This window comes from Ambystoma mexicanum, chromosome 11 (assembly GCF_040938575.1).
Source record: "Ambystoma mexicanum isolate Mex_15411 chromosome 11, UKY_AmexF1_1, whole genome shotgun sequence".
Classification (NCBI taxonomy): domain Eukaryota; kingdom Metazoa; phylum Chordata; class Amphibia; order Caudata; family Ambystomatidae; genus Ambystoma; species Ambystoma mexicanum.
The window spans coordinates 1480667723-1480692178 of record NC_090934.1 but is presented as its reverse complement, the minus strand read 5'-3'; the positions used below and the strand labels follow the sequence as shown (position 1 = coordinate 1480692178).

At 47.4% G+C, this 24456-nt stretch overlaps 1 protein-coding gene across 1 annotated transcript in view; it reads left to right on the top strand.

Moving 5' to 3' along the window:
• VPS33B (VPS33B late endosome and lysosome associated) overlaps positions 1 to 24456 on the top strand; it is a 312860-nt gene that overhangs the window by 166011 nt on the left and 122393 nt on the right. The window contains exons 14-16 of the mRNA XM_069625205.1: positions 5367 to 5457; positions 19848 to 19922; positions 20021 to 20085. Coding sequence (XP_069481306.1) covers positions 5367 to 5457; positions 19848 to 19922; positions 20021 to 20085 — 231 coding nt within the window. The remainder of the gene's footprint in view (positions 1 to 5366; positions 5458 to 19847; positions 19923 to 20020; positions 20086 to 24456) is intronic.

Below are 24456 nucleotides of genomic sequence, written 5' to 3'. Positions count from 1 at the left end.
GCTGGGGGTAGATCTCTCTCCGCGGCAGGGGCCTCCCTCTGGAACAGCCTTCCTGCCTCCCTGAAACATGAGGAGAACCATCTCCGGTTCCGGAAGCACCTCAAAACCTTCCTCTTTGCTTCTGCTTTCTCTCTCCCTCTCCCCTGCTAATTCTTCGCTGAAACTGCACTGAATCGGCAACTGGGCCACTCTCACCGACCCCGGTCCTGGGCCCAGCCACTCTCCACTTGCACTGCCTCCCTGGCAACCTCTGCACTGCAGCACTGTCTCTGTATCCCTACAGCCCCCCCTTCCCAGCACTTGTCTGCACTTACCTTGCACTTGCCACCAGCTGGCCCTCTTTATTTATTTATTGATTTTATTCTTCTTACCTTGTACTGCACTTCCCGCCCCCCTCCCCTTCCCCTTGCACTTTCTCCCTTCCCCCTACCCCTACACTTGCGCGATCTGAATGACACCTGGCCTATTAGGATCGTTGTCTGTCTTCCCCTTGTTCCCCCCTCCCTGCCTCGTCGCGCCTTGAAACACTTGTGTATAGGCGCGTTACAAATGCCATATCATATAATACAGTGGGAGGAGCTCTGGAAAAATATTCTTAAATTGACCCATGCGGTTCAAATGAGGGAAATTTGGGTAAAGATTGTGATCCAATGGCACTATACTCCGGAGAGGCTAAACATAATGTACCCGCACACATCCAAACTATGCTGGAGGGGCTGCCAAGGGGAGGGTACAATGAGGCATATTTGGTGGGAATACCACAGGATTCAGGGATTCTGGACAGAAGTGAAGTCCCAGATGCAGGGGATGTTCCCTAACGTGGGACAATTGGGCGAGAGGGTATGGTTATGCGGGATAAAAAACACAACGGCATGGTCGTACTCGAAAGCTCAGTGGAGGAGCTTTATGGGCTTAGTGATAGCGGCATGGGCAGCAATTGCCCAGAATTGGAAACAACGGGACCCACCAATGGTGTTTGGATGGCTACAGAAAGTGTGGACACTAGTGACAATGGAAAAACGAACACATAATTTACAGGGAACAAGTGGGTCCTTTATGAAAGAATGGGGGGCGGTGCTGGAATACCTTCAATCAGACTACATAGAACAATGGTGCCCGCATAAAATAAGAATTTTGGAAATATTCACGGCATGAGAAGAGATCCGAATAGGAGCAAATGGCAGATCTTCCGGAGGAAGGGAGGGGGTGGGAGGGCTGGGAGTTGGTGGGGTGAATGTGTTTGTTATGTTTTGAAAGCAATAAAAATTATATATAACAAAAAAAGTGTGAGGCCTGGAAACCAGACTGAAGAATCCTGAATTGTGTGCCGGAGATACCTGGGGCCCTCCTGTATGACCGGCCGAGTCGGGGAGGAGCAGCAGCTGCCGTGGTACCGTCCTTTGCTCCAGGATCAAAGCAGCACCCGAGAGATCATCACAGCCGGTGAGTTGGGGAGACCGATGCAAGACCGGTCTGTGTTAAAGTCAAGATTGCGAGCTGCAACATTGTATGAAGAGCGCAAGAGCGAATCATATGAACGCCTGTGAGGAAAGACGTGAGTAAAGCTCAATTGCAGATGTATGTTTGAACTTTAATAAGAATCAGAGAAGGTATGAGACAAAGTAACAGAGTGGTCTGTCACTGCGGGTGTGCTCAATTGAAGGTCTCTGTGTGATGTACCCAGCCAAGAAGTGGCAGAAACAAAAGCAATAAAGTGAAACATATAGATGAAGTGAATCTAAGTGGCCCTCCAATGATTTAAGAAAAATCCATTGCACAGTCGAAAGTCTTTGAATTTTGATAACAAAAAGAAAGCAAAGAAAGTGAGATTTTAAGGTATGAGCCCAATCGAGGGAGACCAATTGTGAACATCGCGTTTAAGGGGGTCCGAGCCCGACAGAGGGAGACCTGTGGTGAACAGTAACCGAAAACTTGTGAATGTGAAAATCCTGATGAGAAAGAATCTTTGGTACTTGTTTGTTACGCCAGGCACTCTGCAATAAGAGACTTTTATTTGGAAAGAGACTTTGGCGCAGAAGGCCCAGAACCCCATGTTTTCAACTGCATCCTTGTGGCAGAGATGCCAGAGTGCAAAGCTTGAGTGTGCCACCTTGTCCTGTGCTGAAAACGTGGGGAAGGGAAGTCAACTGCTCAACTATCCTGACATATTGTTTCTTGAACACTCTTCTTTTGCATACATCGTTCTCCCACACCATTTGTATTTAGAAGTAAGGATTGGCAATAGGTTTATTAGTATAGGCCCTTTTATTTTGACAGAGACCCCACTATGGCGGCATTATTATTATTTGATAGTAGTAGCTTGCACCCATCCTTAGATTTAGGATTACATACCCATTCAACCAACCCATTGAAGTTCAATAAACCACCTTGAACTGTGATCACTTGTGTCTGTCCTACTGTTTGATACCATGCCTTCCTTGCATTACAAAGACCAGCATAAGCTTCCCCGTACACTCTACTGCTAGGAAACTCAGCCTGTTATGGCTCCTTCACACAAGATGCTATAAGATTCCCAGTACACTCTTCTTCTAGGAAACGTATCCACTATTGCTTGACTCTTGGCAATGCTTGTTTCGTCTCAGTACCAAAGTGATGTCCATGTATGTAAGAGTTGTTATAAAGAGGATATATGGCTCTGTGGTGTCTCTTCCTTGTCCCAGTACCTGATTGATGTCTACTGGGAAATTATGTGGGATATATAGGGGAGGGACTGATAGTAAACTACAAAGCCCTGGGGGACATTAGGTTAATTGGAAAAGGGAAATGGGGGATACCATGTCTCACCCAAGAGTGTCTCATCTCCACTCATCTCCATTCCCCAAGTCTCCTCCACCCAGATGATCCCACCTCACATATCCACCCCGAGGGTCAGGATCTGAAAGTGACGGCCTTTACATGGTTACCTGGGCAAAGAAGTGAAGACGCCCTCAGATTCTTCACATACCCTTCTCCTATGCGCAGTGAATCTGGATGTTTCACAGTGGAATGGGGACTGGAAATCAACATTTCTTGTTAGGATTTTGCAGGGGAACCCCCGCTGTAGCAGTCCCCAAAGCAGGAGGACACTCTGCACATTGTGGAACAGACATCCGGATGGGTGGGCCTCCGTGCCCGCGATGGACCCGCAGTGCCAGGGGTCCTTTTCAGTCCCGCTACAGTTTACTGTGGCGTCTAGGGGATTCCGGATGCCACGGTTTGCAATAGTTCTTCACGTGCAGCAGCCAGTGACATCACATTGCATGCGGTCCTTTCCTAAAACAACTGCACGCATTTCCGTATGTGTATAAAGGCTAACATTCATTGGAGCTCTGCGTCTCACAACAGTCGTTTACCACGTTGGCCCAGACTCGTGCATCCTGGTGCCTTACCACAGAGGCGGGTGGTGTAGGAGTGGCGACAGCAGGAGGCTGTGTGGGAGATGCTGTGGATGCAGAGCAAGCATGGCCTTGCAGAGAATGCACAGCGGGAAGCAGCTCTGCAGAAAGCTACGTCGTGTGGGGGACGAGCTCTTGACACACCATGGACTGCTCTGGTACAGAGGTCGCACTGGATATCACACAGAGCTGTCAGAGCTCCACTGAAGGACTGCATGTATCGCGGCAGTCGAACCAGAGCTAGCAGAAGTGAAGAAGGCCCCAAAGTGACCCGCAGCAGCACCAGCGAGTCAGGAGACACCAAAGCATACCAGTAAGTTGGCCTGAAGCAGGGGACCCAGGGTGCTCCGAAGGAGAAAGCTAGGTGAAATTGATAATTTTGAATACTGAACAAATGAACTGAGGCAAACTGGGCATAACTGTCCTAACAAGGGATTCAATTAGGGGACAATTGTAACCTGTATTGCCAAAGCCGCAGAAGAGTGTTATTAAGGCAAACTGGGTACAACTCTCCTAACAAGGGATTCCAATCAGGGGACAATTGTACCATGCATTGCCAGCAGCCAAGAGGTTGCATAAGTATGCAACAAAGGCTGCAGGAGCAAAGCCCTCCTTGTATGGGGAGCCCAAGGGAAAGAGAACTGTAACCTGCATTGCCTACAGCCAAAAGGCGATAAAAGAATAATACAGAGACAAAGAGATGTAACCCACTTTAAGAGTCAAGAGACTATAAAGAGAAGCAGTTGTTGTTCAAACCTCCTCATTTAGGATCCTGTTGTGGTGAGTGTTGGAACAAGCATTAGCAGAGAATACGATTGTAGTAATAGGAGTTTTATCCTGGCAGGCGAATAATCCAGGAAAGGGACCGATTGTAGTTAGTCCTGCCAGGCGAGTAGACCAGGAAAGATGATGACTTAAAGTTCTGTGGTTGTGGTGAAAAGCTGTGGTGGAAAAGAAGTGTTAATTCATCACCTTGTCTTAATGAACTGTTGCATTTCAGAAAGCGTCCTTTTAGCTTTCCTGACTAATGTGTTTCTTTTGAAGAAGTATGATGTGCTGACAATTGTTTGGCCTTTGAGAAGAGAACATTTATCCTGATTTATGAACTTGTGTTTTGAGGAAAATACTTTGGTTTTGCCAAGCAGGAGATTGTGGAAAATGAACAGTTGCTTTGATTTATGAACAAGCCTTTGGAAGGGAGATATTCACGTTGCCAAGTAAAAGGATCCATTGAATGGAAAATACTTTTTATGCTGTGCTGAAGGCAACTGTGTTATTGCACAGAACTTTATTGAACCTGAACTTTGCTCCAGATATTCCTGAATTGATCCAGGGGAAGGGGGTCCAACCCTGGTCACAAGGAGTATGTTCTAAAGATTTTCAGTTTGAATTGATATGTTGTTGTGTGTAATTTAAGACTGCCAAACAAACCTTTATAATTGTGTTGTTGTATATTATAAATGGGGGGGGTCAGATACTTTTTGGAGCCTAGGTCATTTTTTCTTTAGCCTTAGTTTTTTAGGCCGGGACATTCTTGTTAGGTTAGGGAATGATAGGCGTTTATCTCACCCCTTTTTAGTTAATAAAATGGCGACTTGTGTGAAAATGAGACCTTTGTGCCCGTTTTGCATTTCTGGCCCCTCACACGATGTGTATCTAGCTTTGTAGACATAGATATACCTGTGCACAAGTGCATCTCACTTTCTGCTTTCAGGTCCACATGTGGCGGCTTAAATCTACCTTCATAAACCTGGATGTACGTTAATGGCTCTATTTGAAGTGAAATCCCATTCAGATGTTGCAGATGTCACTCTTGTTGGTGTGTTACTCCCGTCAGAGGTTACACCAATCCCATTTCTGTGTCCAGAAACACACAAGCCCCAGTTTTTCTATGCTAGGATCAAACAGCGACATCTTACTTGTTGATTGTATGAAATGCACATAATTTAATTGTCATTGATTTCCTTGTAGAAACGTCGAGGGATGGATGTAAAGCAGATGAAGACCTTCGTGGCGCAGGAGCTCAAAGGATTAAAACAAGAACACCGCCTTCTTAGCTTACGTAAGGACCAGTTTAATCAGGTCGTCTGTAGTCATCTTTGTCTATGTAATATTTGTACTTGGAATAAGTTGTGTGAAGAGCCAGGAATGAGACACGGACACAGTGGATTTGTGGTTTTGGTCAAAGACTTTTATTAAAATAAAATGGGGTTGGGAAATGCCTGTCTGGTCCTGCTCTAAGAGGTGTTTACCTAAAACTAAAACTGAGGGTCTGTCCAAGGTCGGGATGTCTAAAGCAAATCGTCCTGTGTCCAAAGTACTATTTCGGCCCTCACATCTAGGAAAAATAACTCTAAGCTGAAAGGAGAAATGTCTTTGGCCTTAAGTAGTGCACACATGTTCACAAAAGGAACTCCAACACAAAAGGGGTCCAGAAGGACAGAGTTCCTTGTTCCAGAGGGTGGTTTCCTTCCCCTGGATTTCTCTTTACTCTTTCTTATGTTTCAGGAATGTCAGACCCTCAGTTTCTTTTAATCAACACCACAAAACAACTTGGCTATTCGGCTGGCATCTGGTTTGAAAGCCCGCGATCCAATTGTTTGAGGGAGAAAAGACCAAAGATTATTTTTCCGAAATAATCTTTAGTCTTTTCTCCCCTGAACATTTACAACTTGGCCCCCGCCCCCACTCACACCCCCACCACACCCCATACACCCTTACTTACCTTGTCTCCCTACAACAGCTGTTCCCTTTCACTTCCGTGATCGGGAACCAGTGCTGCAGGGTTCTTTTTCTTTTCTTTTTTGTTTGTTTTCAAACATTTTGGCGGATTCCATTCGTCTGTATCTTATTCAGATACCTGGTGTACTCTCCTGCCAGGTTTCCACTTCCTTTTGATGTATTTTTGCAACATTTTCGCTAATCCTGTTATATCTATAAGGAAGGCATGGTATAAAAGCAAGACAGATATAAATGATCACAGTTCAAGGGTGTTTATTAAACTGTAAAATGGGTGAGATAAACGCCTAATCTAAACCTAAATCTAAGATGGGAGCAAGCTACTACCATCAAATAATAATATTGTCCAAGTGGAGTCTAGTTAAATAAAAAGGGCCTATACTAAAATAAACTATTGCCAATCCTTACTGCTTTGCTAAAAAAGAGAGTGGGATAATGTTCACAAGAAAAGAAAGAGGTGTCCACAAAATGATAAGTCAGGATGTTATGGCCACGGTCTCCCTTCCACACGTTTTTAGCATGGGACAAGGCGGGACTCCTGAGCACAGCACACTCCTGTGCTTCTACGGCATGAGGTTACAGTGCCCAAGTCTCTTTCACGCAAAGTCTCTTGCTTCAGAGGGCCTGATGTCTCATGAACAACAAAATAAAAGTTCCTTCTATTTATCTTCACGTCGGGTGATTACTCTTCTCCCTTGGATTCCCCCTTTGCCAGGCTCTGTCGGGCTCAGACCAACCACTCACTGTGGACATCCCTCAGTCGGGTTCACACTTGTCACAATGTTCACAGGTGTATTATTGCTCACCCTAATTTGCAGGCATCCCTCAGGTTCACGTTTGCCAAAATACACAGTTCACTTTGCTTTACCACAATGCAGGATTCACTTCCCTTAACTTTCTCCTGGTATCCCTCTGTCGGGTTCACATTGCCATTTTAGCATAGTTCAACAGAAGTTATTGTAGACCCCTTAGGTTCTTCCCTTACCTATGTCCGGGTTTTAGCCCCCAGCCAGGCTTTCCCTATGTCGGGTTCACATTTGCCCCAGTAACACAGTTCTTTCCTTCCACAATGTGTCAAAGACTTTCGACTGTACAGTGGGTTTGGCTTGACCCTCGTATGACAACTTTGACAATTCCGACTGGCATCCCTTAAGACCTCTGTGTACTTGTAGTTTCAACAATCTTAGTTCAATACTTTCCTTGTTCTGGAGAGGGGCACCAGCCAGAGACCTTCGAATGAGCCATCTGTGGCGCTGGAACACTCTGTCTCTGGTGCCAATTTCACTCAAAAAATACACAAAGGGTCTTCCTCTGCCAGGCTCAGACCCCTCTTAGGGTTCCCAAAGGTCCTCCCTCTTCCGGGCTCGGACCCTGCTCCCAAAGGTTCTCTCCAAAAGTCCACAAGGGGTCTCCCTCTGCTGGCTCGGACCCCTCTGCCATGGTTCATAAAGGGCCTCCCTCTGCCGGGCTCTATCCCTCTCAAGACTTCAAAGTTCACAAAGAAGATTTCCCTCAGCTAGGCTCGAGTCTCCTCTCACAATTCCCAAAAAGGGTTTTGGGACTTCTAGTCCTAGAATGCACTTTCAGGATTTTGCTCCCACGTCTCAGCTCCCCAAAACGGTATTTTTGGCAGTGGGAGCTGCAGGAGCTAACAGGGTGTTTGGTGGTTTTTGGTGCCAACCTGTTTTTACTAGTTGACAAAACCTTTATTTGAAATACCCTAATGGGATTGGATGACTGGCAGAAGGCATTTGTGTGAGGGAAGGTACATATAGGGGAAACACTGTCCCTACACTCAGTTCCGCAGGATTTTAGAAAAGTAAGCATAGTGGCTTACCCACTGGACGGTTTTGCTGACGGAAACCATTGTAACTGATTTGGAGCCCAAGTCAGGCAATACTGGTGGGACTGGTGTCTCTTGTGTGTGCTTTTGAATGCATTTTTGTGTGCTGTGTGTCCTTACGTGGTGTTGTTCATCCTTCTGCTGGTCCTCCCCCTCTGCTTGGGCCAGGCCTTGTATCCTTGAATAGTTTTCTTTTTTTTTATATATATATATTTATTGATTTTATTGATTACAACAAAAAAACATCCAATGATAACTACCAAATCCCCCCTGCCTTGCCTCCCCCCCAACGGTGGTAGCCTCCGGAGCCCCTCAAGCCTGAAATAGATCCAAAATCCTGATCCTAGGCGGACACCATTGCATCATGTAGTTCGACTGAAGAAAGTCCAAGACCGCCCCCCATCTTTTCGTGAAGGACTCGGTTGAGCCTTGTAGATTGTGCGACAGTTTCTCCATTGTAACCAAGGACCAGATCCTCTGCAGCCAGCTAAAAACCCCCAGAGGTTCACATTGCTTCCAGTGCTGGGCTATAACAGACCAGGCCGTAATAAGTAAGCCTACGAAACATCTCCATTGTGACCTGGAGAACTTCTCAGCAGCATGGTCTCTCAGTCCACACAACCAAACCCGCTCCCCCAATTGGTCCACATATGGGAACATCTGCTTCATTTGGGATTTCACCTCTGTCCAGAAAACCAGAATCCCTTTACAATCCCACCATATATGCCTCCAGGTGCCTTCCGCCCTGCATCCCCTCCAGCATAGTTTGGAGACTGTCGGGAAAATCCCATTCAGACGCTCCGGTGTGTAATGCCACTGCAGTGCAATCTTGGCCCACATTTCCCTCAATTGGATGGAGCGGGTCAGCTTAACGATATTCCCCCATAGGTCTTTCCACTGCTGTTTAGTAATAGGTTTCCCCAAAGATCATTCCCATTTTATCATGTAGTTCCACTTGACCTCCTCTGACTGCACATTTATGAACTTGTACAACGTTGAGACAAATTTCTTCGACCCTGAATTGGTTATGGTGTACTGTTCAAAGAGGGTGAGATCCCTCTCGGCCACCCGTTTGATATCAGGCGACACTAATCAGTGGCAAAGCTGTCCATACCTGAACCTGTCGGAGTCCTTCAACCCCAGAGGTCCAGCGCAGATCTCAAATGACTTGACCTCCCCATCCTGGAACATCTCACCGATCTTAGTCCACCCAACTTGCTCCCATTTCCCATAGGCCCCCCTTCTCCATCCCGGTGGAAAATCCGGATTCCCGAACATGGGAGTGAACGGACCCGGCACTGTCGTCGTAACCCCTCTTCTCGTTTGAGCATCCCACGCTTCCAGTGTGGCCCCCAAGACTTTGCTTATTCTCAAGTTTGAGTGTCCGCACTGTGTGCCCTTCCATAGCAGATCCCCTAGCTGAGTTCTCGCTACAGCTTTATCTTGTTCAGCCCATTTCTTTTGCCCTTCTCCCCCCATCAATTCCCTTAGGACCCATAACTGCCCCGCCTGTTAGTATCTGAGGAAGTGAGGGAAAGCTAGGCCTCCATCCTGATGGGATGCAGACAATACTCCCCTTGCCATCCTGGGCGGTTTCCTCCTCCAGACAAAGGAGTGTAGTATTTTTGTAAGGGCTTGAAAGAAGGTCTTGGGGATCGATATCGGTAGAGCCTGAAACAGGTAAAGCAACTTAGGTAGGACCGATATCTTGACCGATACCATGCAACCCCACCAGGAAATTGTCATTGGATTCCAGCGATCAAGCTCTCTTTTGAGTTTTGCCAGGTAACCCTTATAATTTTGTTCATAGAGGGTCTCCACCTTGTCCGTAAGTGTTACCCCCAGATATTTAACCCCCACATCAGCTACCTTAAAGTTTAGGGAAGACACCACCCGTCTTATTTCCGCACCCTCCCTCGCCAATACCAGTGCTTCCGACTTATTTCTATTAACCTTCAACCCCGAGACCTCGCCAAACCGCTCCTTCAAAGGGATTGTGTCCTCCGACGTATTCCTTATCTTTGATAATACGTTTCCAGCTTGCTGGCCTCGGAAATTCTTTCTGTAGAGGGCGCTGCGCGTCGACGTCCGCTGAGTCGATGTCCCTCGACGCCACCGTATCGGCGCCGATGTCACCATGCCCATAAATAGCCACGCGCTGCGTCCGTTGCTCAGTTCCGTCTTTCCACACTTCGTGGGGCCTCGGAACGTCGTTGCTCAGTTCAGTCAGGATAACCCTATATCTATTCGAATAAATACCTACTCGTTCTCGATGGCATCTTCATCGGAACTGACGACGCCACGATCGGCTTCAAGAAATGTCGAGACTGCGGTAAAAAAATGTCGATAACGGATCTACACAGGATCTGCTTGTGGTGCTTGGGAGCCGAGCACCATTGTTCGGAGTGTGAGGACTGCATGTCCATGACGGCGAAAGCCTTGAAGGAGCGCAAGGGGAAGCTCGAGAGAGGTAAGTCAGTCAAAACCTCCTCAAAGGTTTCTTCGGCTGAGTCGAGGCATTCGTCTCCTCGCCGTCGAAAACATTCCCATTCTAGATCTCGAAGTAGCTCCCACCATTCGTCGAGCTCAAGACACTCAAAAAAGAGACGTCAAAGATCCCCTTCCTCGTCGTCTTCTGTTTCCCCTGAAAGGGTCTCCTGTCCCACAAAACACAGCTCTCGGGCTGAGTGGGAGGAATTCAGAAAGAAAATGTTCAGTGTCTTCGAGAAAGCGGCCTCAACCCCCTCGAAGAAAGCTGAGGGTGATACCCCGGGTGATAAACCCAAAAAATCAAAACGCTGCGAGTCGCAGCACCCGGCGAAACATTCCACCCGAGAGCGGCATGAGCCATCGGGTAAGAAGGCACCATCTTCGACGCCGTCGTCGAAGATTCCTTCGACGCATTGATTGGCGCCATAGACGCCGTTGTCGAAGGGTTCCTCGATGCATCGGTCGATCGACTCGACGCCATCGTCGACGCCGATGAAAGAGAAGACCAAGGCTACTCCACAGCCATCGGTTATTCCAAGGGCTTCCGGCCCGACGCCGAGACCGTCGTCGATGTCCTCGAGTAGGATCCCGATCCTCTTGGGTTCTTCGAGACCTCTTCCAGTTTTCTCGACGCCGTTCTCGGCGCCTTCGAAGCCAGTCACATCGGCATCGACGACATCGACGTTTTCTCACCCAATAATGACGAGTTTGGCTCCTTCTGCCTTAGAGATGGGTTTTACACCATTTCAGAGGTCAGAGTACCCTGGTCTATCTTCAATTTATGAAGAGGGGGAAGATTCTGACCAGGAAACATTTGGGTTACAGACGACCACACTGCCTATTTTAGAGGATTTCACCTCTGAGGAAAGAAGGTTGAAGGACCTACAGGAGTCACTACATGAGGCAAGTGGGCTGGACACTTCCCCAGAAGTGGAATTTGTTAAGCCAGACCCAGGGGAACATGCCGAAACACCCTATAGAACCCTTATGGCAAGAATTATTGAATTTATGGGTTGGTCTGTGCCTTCGCCTGTTTTTCAACAGGATGACCTAACACATATTAGACAAAGGTCCACAGGAGGACCCTGTGGTCCCCTTCCATGCAGCCTTACAAAGGAAAATTACATCTAATTGGGAAACTCCTGAAGTTATCCCTGCGGTCAATAAAAGATTGTCAGCCAAGTATAGGGTAGTGGCTGCTGACCCTGAATACTTATCAAAACACCCGACTCCAGAGAGCCTGGTGGTTCAAGCGGCAACTCCATCTAGCAGTAGGACCGCTTACCCTACTGTCCCACAGGATAGAGATGACAAGAGGTATGATTCTATGGCGAAGAAAGTCTTCTCTGCTTGTAGTATGGCGTTGAAGTCCCATCAACGCCACCTGTACGCTCGCCAGGTTCAGTCACACACTGTGGGAGTGTGCTTCATCAGCGGCTGACTGCATACCCGAAGGAGAGGAAAAGGAAGCCTTCCTTAACATTATTAAAGATGGCAAAGATGCCATGTGCGAATCACTTCAAACTGGCATTGATTCCGCTGACAGTATCAGCAGGGCCATGGCGGCAAGTACAACAATCCCCAGGCATGCGTGGTTGCGAAAGTCTGGCTTTGTTCCAGATGTACAGGCCAGACTTTTGAATATGCCCTTTGACGGCTCTTCACTATTCGGAAAAAAGGCTGATGACAGTCTGGAAAAGTTGCAGACTTCTAAAGCAGCAGCAAAATCTTTAGGAGCTGCTATCCGCCAAACTCCTTTTCGCCCCTCAGGAACCTCTGGGAGAGGAAAGTCCTTTCGCTATTATTCCGCATTCGGGAAAGGCAGAGGACAGCCGGCTCAAAGAGGCCCAAGGAGATCCACCCGAGGTGGACGGGTCAAAGGTACTAAGGCCGCAGCAGCAGCAGGTGCCTCTTTACCCTCGGCATCTGCATCAGCCGCCCCCAAACCACTCTGAGGCCTTTCCACACAATACACCTGTAGGGGGCAGGTTAACTCACCATCTGACGGAATGACACGCTATAACGTCAGATGCTTCAGCATTGGAGACAGTTGCCCAAGGTTACTGCCTACCCTTTCTACACATCCCTCAGAATCATCCACCGGGGAACAGCTCTCTAAAAGTTCCAGATCCGCTCCTCTTGCAGGAAATTATAGACCTGCTAGAGAAAGGTGCCATAGAACCGGTACCTGTAGCGGACAGGAACGAGGGCTGGTACTCCCCCCTACTTTCCCATACCAAAGAAGGACGGAGGACTGAGACCCATCCTGGACTTACGAGAATTGAACAAGTTCCTCAGGAAGGACAAGTTAAAGATGGTAACTCTCTCTCAGATCCTTCAGGCCCTCCAGCTCCAGGACTGGCTGGTATCTCTGGACCTTCAGGATGCTTATTTCCATGTGCCAATCCATCTCAAACACAGGAATTACCTGAGGTTCACAATTGGCGACTCTCATTATCAATTTCGAGTTCTGCCATTTGGGCTGACCTCCGCCCTGAGGGTATTCACCAAGCTGATGTCGGTAGTGGCGGCGAGTCTAAGGAGGGAAGGGATCCACGTCTACCCCTACCTGGACGATTGGCTGATCAGGGCTGTATCTTCGAAACAAGCCCAGGCCCAGCTAGATTATGTCTGCCACTTCCTTCACAAACTGGGCTTCTCCCTCAATTTAAAGAAGTCACAGATGATGCCATCACAGAGACACCAGTTCATTGGAGCGGTCCTGGACACTTCCCTGGGAAAAGCCTCGCCACCAGAGGTGAGGGCTCAAGATATTCTACAGATGGTCACCAAGTTTCAAAATGCCCAACGTCTCCCATCCTTCGACTTTTTGAGGTTGCTAGGCCTCATGGCATCCTGCATCTTCCTTGTGCAAGAGGCTCGCCTGAGAATGAGATCTCTTCAGTGGGCACTGAGAAGTCAGTGGTCGCAATTCTCAGGGAGAATGACAGATCTCCTCCGGATACCGGACCAGGTAGCCCGCGACCTTCAATGGTGGGCCTATCCAGAGAACTGTTTTGGCAACCATGGCCGGAGATAACAGTAGTCACAGACGCCTCACTCACGGGGTGGGGAGCCCATGCCAACGACTTGACCATCAGCGGTCGTTGGTTTCCATCGGAGTCCAGACTACACATCAATCTATTGGAGCTGAGAGCGATCAGACTAGCGCTGAAAGCTTTCCTGCCATCAGTACAGGGGAGAAATGTCCTGATAATGACAGACAACACGGTGGCCATGCACTACCTCAACAGAAGAGGAGGCGTAGGATCACTACCACTGTGCAGAGAGGCGATGCAGCTCTGGTTTTGGGCAATCCAAGAAGGAATCTCTATATCGGCAGTCCACCTAGCCGGAGTGAAGAACTTGACAGCGGACGCTCTGAGCAGGCAGAGCACAGTCTCCCACGAGTGAGAGCTAGCTCAGGAAGTCCTTCAAGAGATCTTCGCCCTTTGGGGAACCCCTCAGGTGGATCTGTTCGCCACAAGCACCAACAAGAAGTGCGATCTGTTCTGTTCAAGGGAATTTCCCCCGAGAGGAGCTCTAGGAGACGCGTTCGTAGTGGACTGGGAGTTTCCACTCCTTTACGCATTCCCACCAGTCCCTGTTATTCCTCAAATGATCAGGAGGTTGAGAAGATTCCGGAAAACCATGATCCTCATTGCCCCGGATTGGGCCAGGAGAACGTGGTACCCGGACCTTCTAGATATGTCCATCTGTCCTCCAATCCGTCTTCCACTCAAAGAGAATCTTCTCTCGCAGAAGGGAGGTCAAGTTCTCCATCCAGACACCGGAACACTCAACCTTCACGCTTGGCTTCTGAAAGGGTGAGGTACAAGGATTGGGATCTCCCTGATGACGTCATGGAGGTGTTGCTTTCGGCCAGAAGGGCAGCAACAAAGTCTTTATACCGCTGCTGTTGGAACAAATTTTGCAGCTGGTGTAGGGAAGAGAATATCAACCCTTTTTCATGTGGTACACCAACAGTGTTAGTTTCTACTCTACTTGGCAAACTCAGGCCTTCAAGTTGGCACTGTAAAAGGCTATCTCGCAGCGCTTTCTATCTTCAAGCGCACTGCGGAGGAACCATCGTATTTCAAACTTCCTCTAGTGATACAATTTCTCAAGGGATTAACTAATGTTTATCCTCCAAAACCATTCCAGGTTCCCTTATGGGACTTAAATTTAGTCTTAAACTTCCTAATGGGCACTCCATTCGAACCACTTCACTCTTGTTCGCTGAGATTTCTCACGCTTAAAACTGTCCTATTGATAGCACTAACATCTGTTAGGAGGGGAGCGAGCTACAAGCTCTCTCCTGTAAACCCCCACATACAATTTTCCACAAGGACAAAGTTGTCCTACAGGTGAAGCCTAATTTCCTCCCAAAGGTGGTTTCTGAATTTCATATTACTCAGAAAATTACCTTACCTTCGTTCTACCTTCCTCCCCATCCGGGGAAAGAGGAAGAAAGGCTACATAGGTTGGACCCAAGGCGAGCTCTCAGCTTTTACATCAGCAGAATGGCTAGGATCAGGCAAGCAGACCAACTGTTTGTAGGATACTCAGGTCACAAGTTGGGACTACCCATAACAAAACAAACCATCTCCAGGTGGATTATTTTGGCCATTCTGGAATGTTACAAACTGGCATGGAAAGAGCCACCCCAAAATCTCAGACAAATGGTCGTCCGCACATACATTCACAAAATTTTACAATCTGGATTCCTCCACTAGTCAAGAGACCAGATTTGGCAAGGCCGTATTACATTCAGTCCATCCCTAAAGGGATACATAACATTCTCACTCCCACCTCCAATTACATGCCACTGCTATGGGAGTCTATCAAAGATAAGGAATACGTCGGAGGACACAATCCCTTCGAAGAACAAGTTACTTCTTACCTTGTAACGTTCTTTCGACGGGATGTTCCTCCGAAGTATTCCTTATCGCCCCTCCCATCCATCCCCGCAGTGATACTTCCCTTGTGGTTGCAGCTTACGCTCCTTCAAGGTCAATAACCAATTCAGGCATGACTTTTCTTATGCTACAAAACGGAACTGAGCAACGGACGCAGCGCGTGGCTATTTATGGGCATGGTGACGTCGGCGCCGATACGGTGGCCGTCAAGGCACATCGACTCGGCGGACGTCGACGCGCAGCGCCCTCAGAAAAAATTTCCGAGGCCAGCAAGCTGGAAACGTATTATCAAAGATAAGGAAAACGTCGGAGGAACATCCCGTCGAAAGAACGTTACAAGGTAAGAAGTAACTTGTTCAATTCCTGACGCACCACCGGTAGGGAGTGGGTCGGATCCGTCAGCACTTGGATAGTTTTCTGAGCTGCGTAAGGCAGTTTACCGTCACAGTCTCCAGCTTTGATACCGGAAGCTGTCCTCACCTGGAAGGGTATTGGGACCCCAACACCACATGTTGCGGGTCAGAAGAAGAACACGCACTCTGGTTTTCCATCTCACAGCTAGCTATTCTTTATTAAAGGAAAAATGAAAACTGCTAAGTCTCCCTAGGCTACGGATGTTCCCTGCCTAACCAAATTAATTAGGTTTGCGTGTCAGTGAGCGTCAAAACCAATTCCGTCCACTGTCCCAAACTACCCTATCCTGACCCTGCCACTATTTAGAAAACAAAATAACAGGAGAATGACTCCCTTCTCCCCACAAGTTCACTTCAATAGTGTATCTTCTGATAGTTCTTAGTGACTGCTTTTATCAAGTCATTCAGTTCAGATATTGGATTCTTCAAGCTCTCAACAGTCTACACTCGCTTATTCTTTCTTTCCTTTAAGCTCTTCTCTTCCTTTCCTCTATTTGGGACTATCTCTTTCCTTCCACAGAATAACTCTGTTCCTCTCTCTTTACTCCAGCTTAATATCTTCTCTTTACTTAATGTCCAGCATTTTTCTTGGTCTGGTTTAGTTTGAGGATTCAAATTTTGATTCTCTTGTCTTTCAATTACTGTCACTAATATATCTCGACTGGGATGAGTATGAGCATCCCAGTATTTTTCTTTGGCCCTCCTCCTGGGTCTTCCGCTTTCCAAGTTACCTTGATTACTCTGTTCCCATACCAACACCTGCCACATACTCCACATCATCCTAACTAAACACAGCTGGTTGCACACCCGCCAGCCTAGGCGTTCTCCTCAGGCCTAATGCAGCCAGAATCAGTTTGGTATCACCCTGCCAGAATGAACACATACTCCCGATCTCCCAACCACCACACCTACCACTAAGAAGCAGCTGTCATACGAGTGCCACACCTGCTGTACACATATCCGGTGTACACACGCACCTTATGACTCTCTCTCCCTCTCTACTAACTTGAACTACGGTTCCAGAGGGCGTTGAACCTACCAGCGTCTTGAGATCATACCGTACATAAGGCGCTATATAAATGCAAAGTTACATAACATTACAACTCTGGGATAATGTCACTGGGCTTTCTGACTGGTTAGGACCTTCTCCTTCCGATGTCAAGTCGGCTTCTTGTTCCTTTGCTCCTCTATCGGTTAGCTTGCTCCACGATCCTTTAAGGGAAGTGGTATCAGTGTCTTTTATATACCTCCAGGTCGACTGGGATACTCTCACATCACCCCCCCGCCCCCTGTCGGTCATTCATGCTCAGGACGCCTTACCTTTTGCTCTGCTTCTCGTGTCTCCTCTCTCCTTTATCGCCATTTGTCTGAGAAAGTACTTGGGCTTCTCTCTGTCATCGGGCAGCATACGTCCAGGTTTCAGTCACCATTCCTGTAAGACCGGGTTAACACAGACAGGCTGGAGAAAGCCAGTTGATTAGATAATGCAGTTTATTATTATCATTCATCAATCCACAATTGGCTTCATTGTAGTCTCTTCATCTACTCCGAGCTGCTGTCGGTCAGTGTTCTTCCACAGCCTCTTCCACAGCCCAACCCTTCCTTGATTCTCTTCTTCTCCTCGATTTTACCGACCCAAATTTCAGATTGGTACATTTCATTGCGGCCATAATACAGAAAAACACAGAATGAAAAAAACAAAGAAATTGCCATCTGTTTTTCTACCATTTTAACGCCATCCCAACCCCATCCCGACTCATTTTAACCACTTACCCCACTACCCCATACATATTTAATTTATATTTTCTGTGTATTTGGGTGTTATGTACTTCGGTGAAATGTACCACTCTCTTTTGTTTTCGGTAAAACGACTGGGTACCTTCTCCTCCTGCAATGTGCCCAGGTGAAGTGCTGCTCGTCCCACACTACCTCTTCCGTCAAAGGCTGGCAAAAGAATGAACAACACCATCATTGTGGACTGTTCCTTTGGATCCCCTACCCTCCCCTGATTGGCCATTGGTCTAGTAAGTTCCCACCCCCTCTATGCATAGAAAGGTGCAGCTTCTGAATCCCATCCTCCTTTAAAACCTGCCTCTATGGTTTGACTGTGGTCCTACACTGGCCAGGCAAGATGGGATGGATTTTAGTATTCTTTTGACCTCTAGCGTTGTCTCGCTGCAACAGGGTTGTTTCCCTGATGTTAACTGCTGGCTGTTGAACAGGTGTGGCCGGTCTAATCTGCTGTTTGTATCTGCTGCCTTGACTCTCCATGGTTTGCCGCAATGTCATGCGGAGCCGGGCCGGAGAGCGGGCCCGACCTTGGGAGCTGCACACACCCCGCAACAGTTCCCACCTGTCGTAGTCCTTCTCACTGTGTCACCCGGGTCGGTGGTTTGTGTTGCTTCGGCATCCCCGCTAAGCGGTCCTGCACGTGTTGTTCTAATGTTGCAGATGACGGTGATTGCTCTGGCATCTCTACGGATGGGGATGTCTGATACTCCTACCCCGCTAGACGGTCCAACTCCAGCGCCTGTGGTGGCTTCTTCAGTGTCCCCATCAGTGCACATGTCGGCAACTCCTACTCCGGTAACCAGCCCTGCTTTGTCGGCTGCCGTTCCCCTGAGAACGTAATCACACTTCCTCTCCCAGCTGATTCGAAACTCTGATGGTCTCCGCCTCCAAGCTTTATGATGCTGCAGTGGAACTTCCCCCACATAGTGTCAAAGTCCTTCTTCTTTGTTTGCATTGCACTCTGTATTGTTCTAGTAATCTTTTGTCTCAGTATCATCAAAGTGCTTCTTCATAGGTGAAGCTAGAGGGCTTACTTAACAATAACATATTCTACTTTGTTCTTCATCCTTTCATTCCCTCGATGTTTTTGAAGATGGGCTTATATAATGGGGTTTAGGGAGTTCCTTATCAGAGCTTTGTCTCCAGAGGGGAGAGGGGAGTCTCCAGAGGGGAGTCTCTCTTGGTGAGGTTCTGCTTGCCTCTAGCGCTACAGAGGGTATTGCGTAGTTGGGTCACCTCCATAGCCTCACAGGGAAAAGCTCCCCCCTGGGGAGAAGTGACAGAATCCTGTGATTCATCACACATGCCCAATCTGGTTCTCTGAGCCGCCCTGGTTCACCACCACTGTTGTCATGCTGCAGGATCTCATCCACATTTGCCTTTTGAGCCATCTGGATGTGGATTGTACAGTTTACTCCATCCTCCTGGAGCCATGTCAGTCGCTGATTCTGCTTCTGGATGGTAGGTCCCACTCCTGTGAAAGATGATTGTTGTTCTTTTTGGCCGTCGTGGTCATTGTGTCTCTGGTTCAAGTCCCTGGCATTTACTTACTGGATTGTTCTGCTTTCCTAGACCAGTGTTTTCAGGAACCAACAGTGTGAGTATTTACTTCTGAGCCTGAGTTGGTGGACTGCTCTTGCTACTCAACCTCAAAGGCCACTGTTGTCTGAGGCAGAACATCCCTGCAGGTGGACTTCAACCGCATTTCCCCTTTGACTTGCATTTGGGGCTGTGTCCTGCATGGCTGCTTTCTGTCCTGGGGTTGCTGAGTCTGGTATGTTGCTCTGGATCTCTTCATGGGGACTCCTCTGGTGTCCCAAGAGGTGATTGCTGCCAGCTCTGGACTGGTGGGATTGACTGGGACTTACCTGGGTTTTTCATCACAACCACAGGTCAGGCTACAGGCGTGGTTCCATTGGTTTCTGTGTGGCACTTTAACAACACTAGAACCCCTACAAGAGACACTCAAGTACTTACATGAACAGGAATCTACTAACTTTCATGACTCGCTTGCCCGTCTCGTCACTTCTAAACACACTTATAGCTCTAAGCTATTATTCCTTGTTTGATGCCATGATTGTGGGGGGAATGCAGAGTATAATAAGCAGGTCAGCAGAAGCAACTATATTTTCCACTGTAGAATATTGCCTTCGCAATATGTTTAAGCTCTTAGGGGGTTTTGGAAAATGTGACCCATCAAATACCCAGGTCGCATTTCTTATTGTCATTGCTCAAGAGATCCTTTTTGCATTTATAGATATTGGAGCTTGTGAATCCATCATGAAAAAGAAAACAAAACAAGATTTCCAAGAGCTGTTGAAGACAGAACATTGTGAGTACCAATGGGAAGGCCCGAGAGGGATGCATGCGACTAGTATCTCCTGCCTTAAGATTCCATGGGTGAAAGGTTCTTCTTTTCTCCCCCATCAGCCATCCTTGAAGGTTTAGATATTCGAGAGAGCACCACTTTTATTGAAGAGCATATCAACAGGCAGGTGAGTGCCTATTACAGGTTAATCTGAGCATTGCATCTGTTCTGCAGGAGGGGCGACTGAAGCATTTCTTGGGCCACAGAGCTTTATATCTAAGGTCCACCCTATGCACCTGGACTGCTGCTCCTGCTCACATACCCCTGTGCATATATATTAATTGCCATCCCCTACCCTGCTCCCAGAGGTTACAAGGAGCACTCTATTGGGATTGGGTTTCTGGGACCCTTTCTTTTTTATCCTTTGGATTTGTAATTTATCTGTGACTGTCCCTGCACACGAGTGGCTTCGGAGCTCAGCTCTGACATCAGCTCATTCTTGCATTGTCGTGCATGTACATCTCATCTCTCAGATACTGGTCCCATTGCCATGCATGTACATCTCATCTCTCAGATACTGGTCCCATTGCCATGCATGTACATCTCATCTCTCAGATACTGGTCCCATTGCCATGCATGTACATCTCATCTCTCAGATATTGATCCCATTGGCGTGCATGTACATCTCCTCTCTCAGATATTGATCCCATTGGCATGCATGTACATCTCATCTCTCAGATACTGATCCCATTGGTGTGCATGTACATCCCATCTCTCAGATACTGATCCCATTGTCGTGCATGTACATCTCATCTCTCAGATATTGATCCCATTGGCGTGCATGTACACCCCATCTCTCAGATACTGATCCCATTGGTGTGCTTGTACACCCCATCTCTAGATACTGATCCCATTGGCATGCATGTACATCTCATCTCTCAGATACTGATCCCATTGGTGTGCATGTACATCCCATCTCTCAGATACTGATCCCATTGACGTGCATGTACATCCCATCTCTCAGATATTGATCCCATTGGCATGCATGTACATCCAATCTCTCAGATATTGATCCTATTGCCGTGCATGTACATCCCATCTCTCAGATATTGATCCTATTGCTGTGCATGTACACCCCATCTCTCAGATACTGATCCCATTGGCGTGCATGTACATCCCATCTCTTAGATACTGATCCCATTGGTGTGCTTGTACACCCCATCTCTAGATACTGATCCCATTGGCATGCATGTACATCTCATCTCTCAGATATTGATCCCATTGGCGTGCATGTACATCTCATCTCTCAGATACTGATCCCATTGGCGTGCGTGTACATCTCATCTTTCAGATATTGACCCCATTGGCGTGCATGTACATCTCATCTCTCAGATACTGATCCCATTGCCATGCATGTACACCTCATCTCTCAGATACTGATCCCATTGGTGTGCTTGTACACCCCATCTCTAGATACTGATCCCATTGGCATGCATGTACATCTCATCTCTCACATATTGATCCCATTGGCGTGCATGTACATCTCATCTCTCAGATACTGATCCCATTGGCGTACGTGTACATCTCATCTCTCAGATATTGACCCCATTGGCATGCATGTACATCTCATCTCTCAGATACTGATCCCATTGGTGTGCATGTACATCCCATCTCTCAGATACTGATCCCATTGACGTGCATGCACACCCCATCTCTCAGATACTGATCCCATTGGCGTGCATGTACATCCCATCTCTTAGATACTAATCCCATTGGTGTGCTTGTACACCCCATCTCTGGATACTGATCCCATTGGCATGCATGTACATCGCAGCTCTCAGATATTGATCCCGTTGGCGTGCATGTACATCTCATCTCTCAGATACTTATCCCATTGGCGTGCGTGTACATCTCATCTCTCAGATATTGACCCCATTGGCATGCGTGTACATCCCATCTCTCAGATATTGATCCCATTGGCATGCATGTACATCCCATCTCTCAGACATTGATCCCATTGCCGTGCATGTACATCCCATCTCTCAGACATTGATCCCATTGCCGTGCATGTACATCTCATCTCTCAGATATTGATCCCATTGGCGTGCATGTACATCTCATCTCTCAGATATTGATCCCATTGGCGTGCATGTACATCCCATCTTTTAGATATTGATCCCATTGGCGTGCATGTACATCTCATCTCTCAGATATTGATCCCATTGGCGTGCATGTACATCCCATCTTTTAGATATTGATCCCATTGGCGTGCATGTACATCTCATCTCTCAGATATTGATCCCATTGGCGTGCATGTACATCTCATCTCTCAGATATTGATCCCATTGGCGTGCATGTACATCCCATCTTTTAGATATTGATCCCATTGGCATGCATGTACATCTCATCTCTCAGATATTGATCCCATTGGCGTGCGTTTACATCTCATCTCTCACATATTTATCCCATTGGAGTGCGTGTACATCTCATCTCTCAGATATTGATCCCATTGCCGTGCATGTACATCTCATCTCTCAGATACTGATCCCATTGGCATGCATGTACATCTCATCTCTCAGATATTGATCCCATTGACGTGCATGTACATCCCCTCTCTTAGATACTGATCCCATTGGCGTGCGTGTACATCTCATCTCTAGATACTGATCCCATTGGCATGCATTTACATCTCATCTCTCAGATACTGATCCCATTGGCATGCGTGTACATCTCATCTCTAAATACTGATCCCATTGGCATGCATGTACATCTCATCTCTCAGATACTGATCCCATTGGCGTGCGTGTACATCTCATCTCTAGATACTGATCCCATTGGCATGCATGTACATCTCATCTCTCAGATACTGATCCCATTGGCTTGCGTGTACATCTCATCTCTAGATATTGATCCCATTGGCGTTCATGTACATCTCCTCTCTCATATATTGATCCCATTGGCGTGCATGTACATCTCATCTCTCAGATACTGATCCCATTGGCGTGCGTGTACATCTCATCTCTAGATACTGATCCCATTGGCGTGCATGTACATCTCCTCTCTCAGATATTGATCCCATTGGCGTGCATGTACATCCCATCTCTCAGATACTGATCCCATTGGCGTGCATGTACATCCCAACTCTCAGATACTGATCCCATTGGCATGCATGTACATCTCATCTCTCAGAAATTGATCCCATTGGTGTGCATGTACACCCCATCTCTCAGGTACTGATCCCATTGGCGTGCATGTACATCCCATCTCTCAGATACTGATCCCATTGGCGTGCGTGTACATCTCATCTCTAGATACTGATCCCATTGGCGTGCATGTACATCTCCTCTCTCAGATATTGATCCCATTGGCGTGCATGTACATCCCATCTCTCAGATACTGATCCCATTGGCGTGCATGTACATCCCATCTCTCAGATACTGATCCCATTGGCATGCATGTACATCTCATCTCTCAGATACTGATCCCATTGGCGTGCATGTACATCTCATCTCTCAGATACTGATCCCATTGGCGTGCATGTACATCCCATCTCTCAGATACTGATCCCATTGGCGTGCATGTACATCTCCTCTCTCAGATACTGATCCCATTGGCGTGCATGTACATCCCATCTCTCAGATACTGATCCCTTTGGCATGCATGTACATCTCCTCTCTCAGATATTGATCCCATTGGCGTGCATGTACATCCCATCTCTCAGATACTGATCCCATTGGCGTGCGTGTACAGCCCCTCTCTCAGATACTGATCCCATTGGCGTGCATGTACATCCCATCTTTTAGATATTGATCCCATTGGCGTGCATGTACACCCCATCTCTCAGATACTGATCCCATTGGCGTGCATGTACATCTCATCTCTCAGATACTGATCCCATTGGCATGCATGTACATCCCATCTTTTAGATATTGATCCCATTGGCGTGCATGTACATCCCATCTTTTAGATATTGATCCCATTGGCGTGCATGTACACCCCATCTCTCAGTTATTGATCCACTAAATCTGTACGAGCAGTACCCCAGGCTTGAGTACCTTTGTCTATAGTGCGTGATTTTTTTTTTTATTACGTTTCCAGGAAAAACGTGTCTGTGGTGGGCCGTATCTTGCTACCAAGTTATGCAAGTAATACCAGGTGTCTAAGTGTAAGCAAAGGGGAAATACTTATTTTGTGGGCTTTGCAACTGAGCAACTTGTTCTGAACAAGTATCCCAATCACAGAAAGACTTTGACAAGCCGGAGGCACCAATATTCAGTGGGTTTGACCCACACTTGCTGCATAACCCTAAAGTCACAGAAAACACTTAGGAAGCCAGCTACCAGAGCTCCCTACGAGGTACATACGATTATCAGAGGAATTCCCTTTGTGGTTTTGTCCAAGCCGAATACCTGGGTGCATCCAGGGGTCCCACCCATTACTAACACCTGCATCATTTTTCTGGTTGCACCTTTGTAGCATAACCACTTTTTTTACATCTCCTGCTTGCCTTGAATGCTTTCACTTGAGCTGAACCTTAGCATGGGAGCCTGGGGCTTCC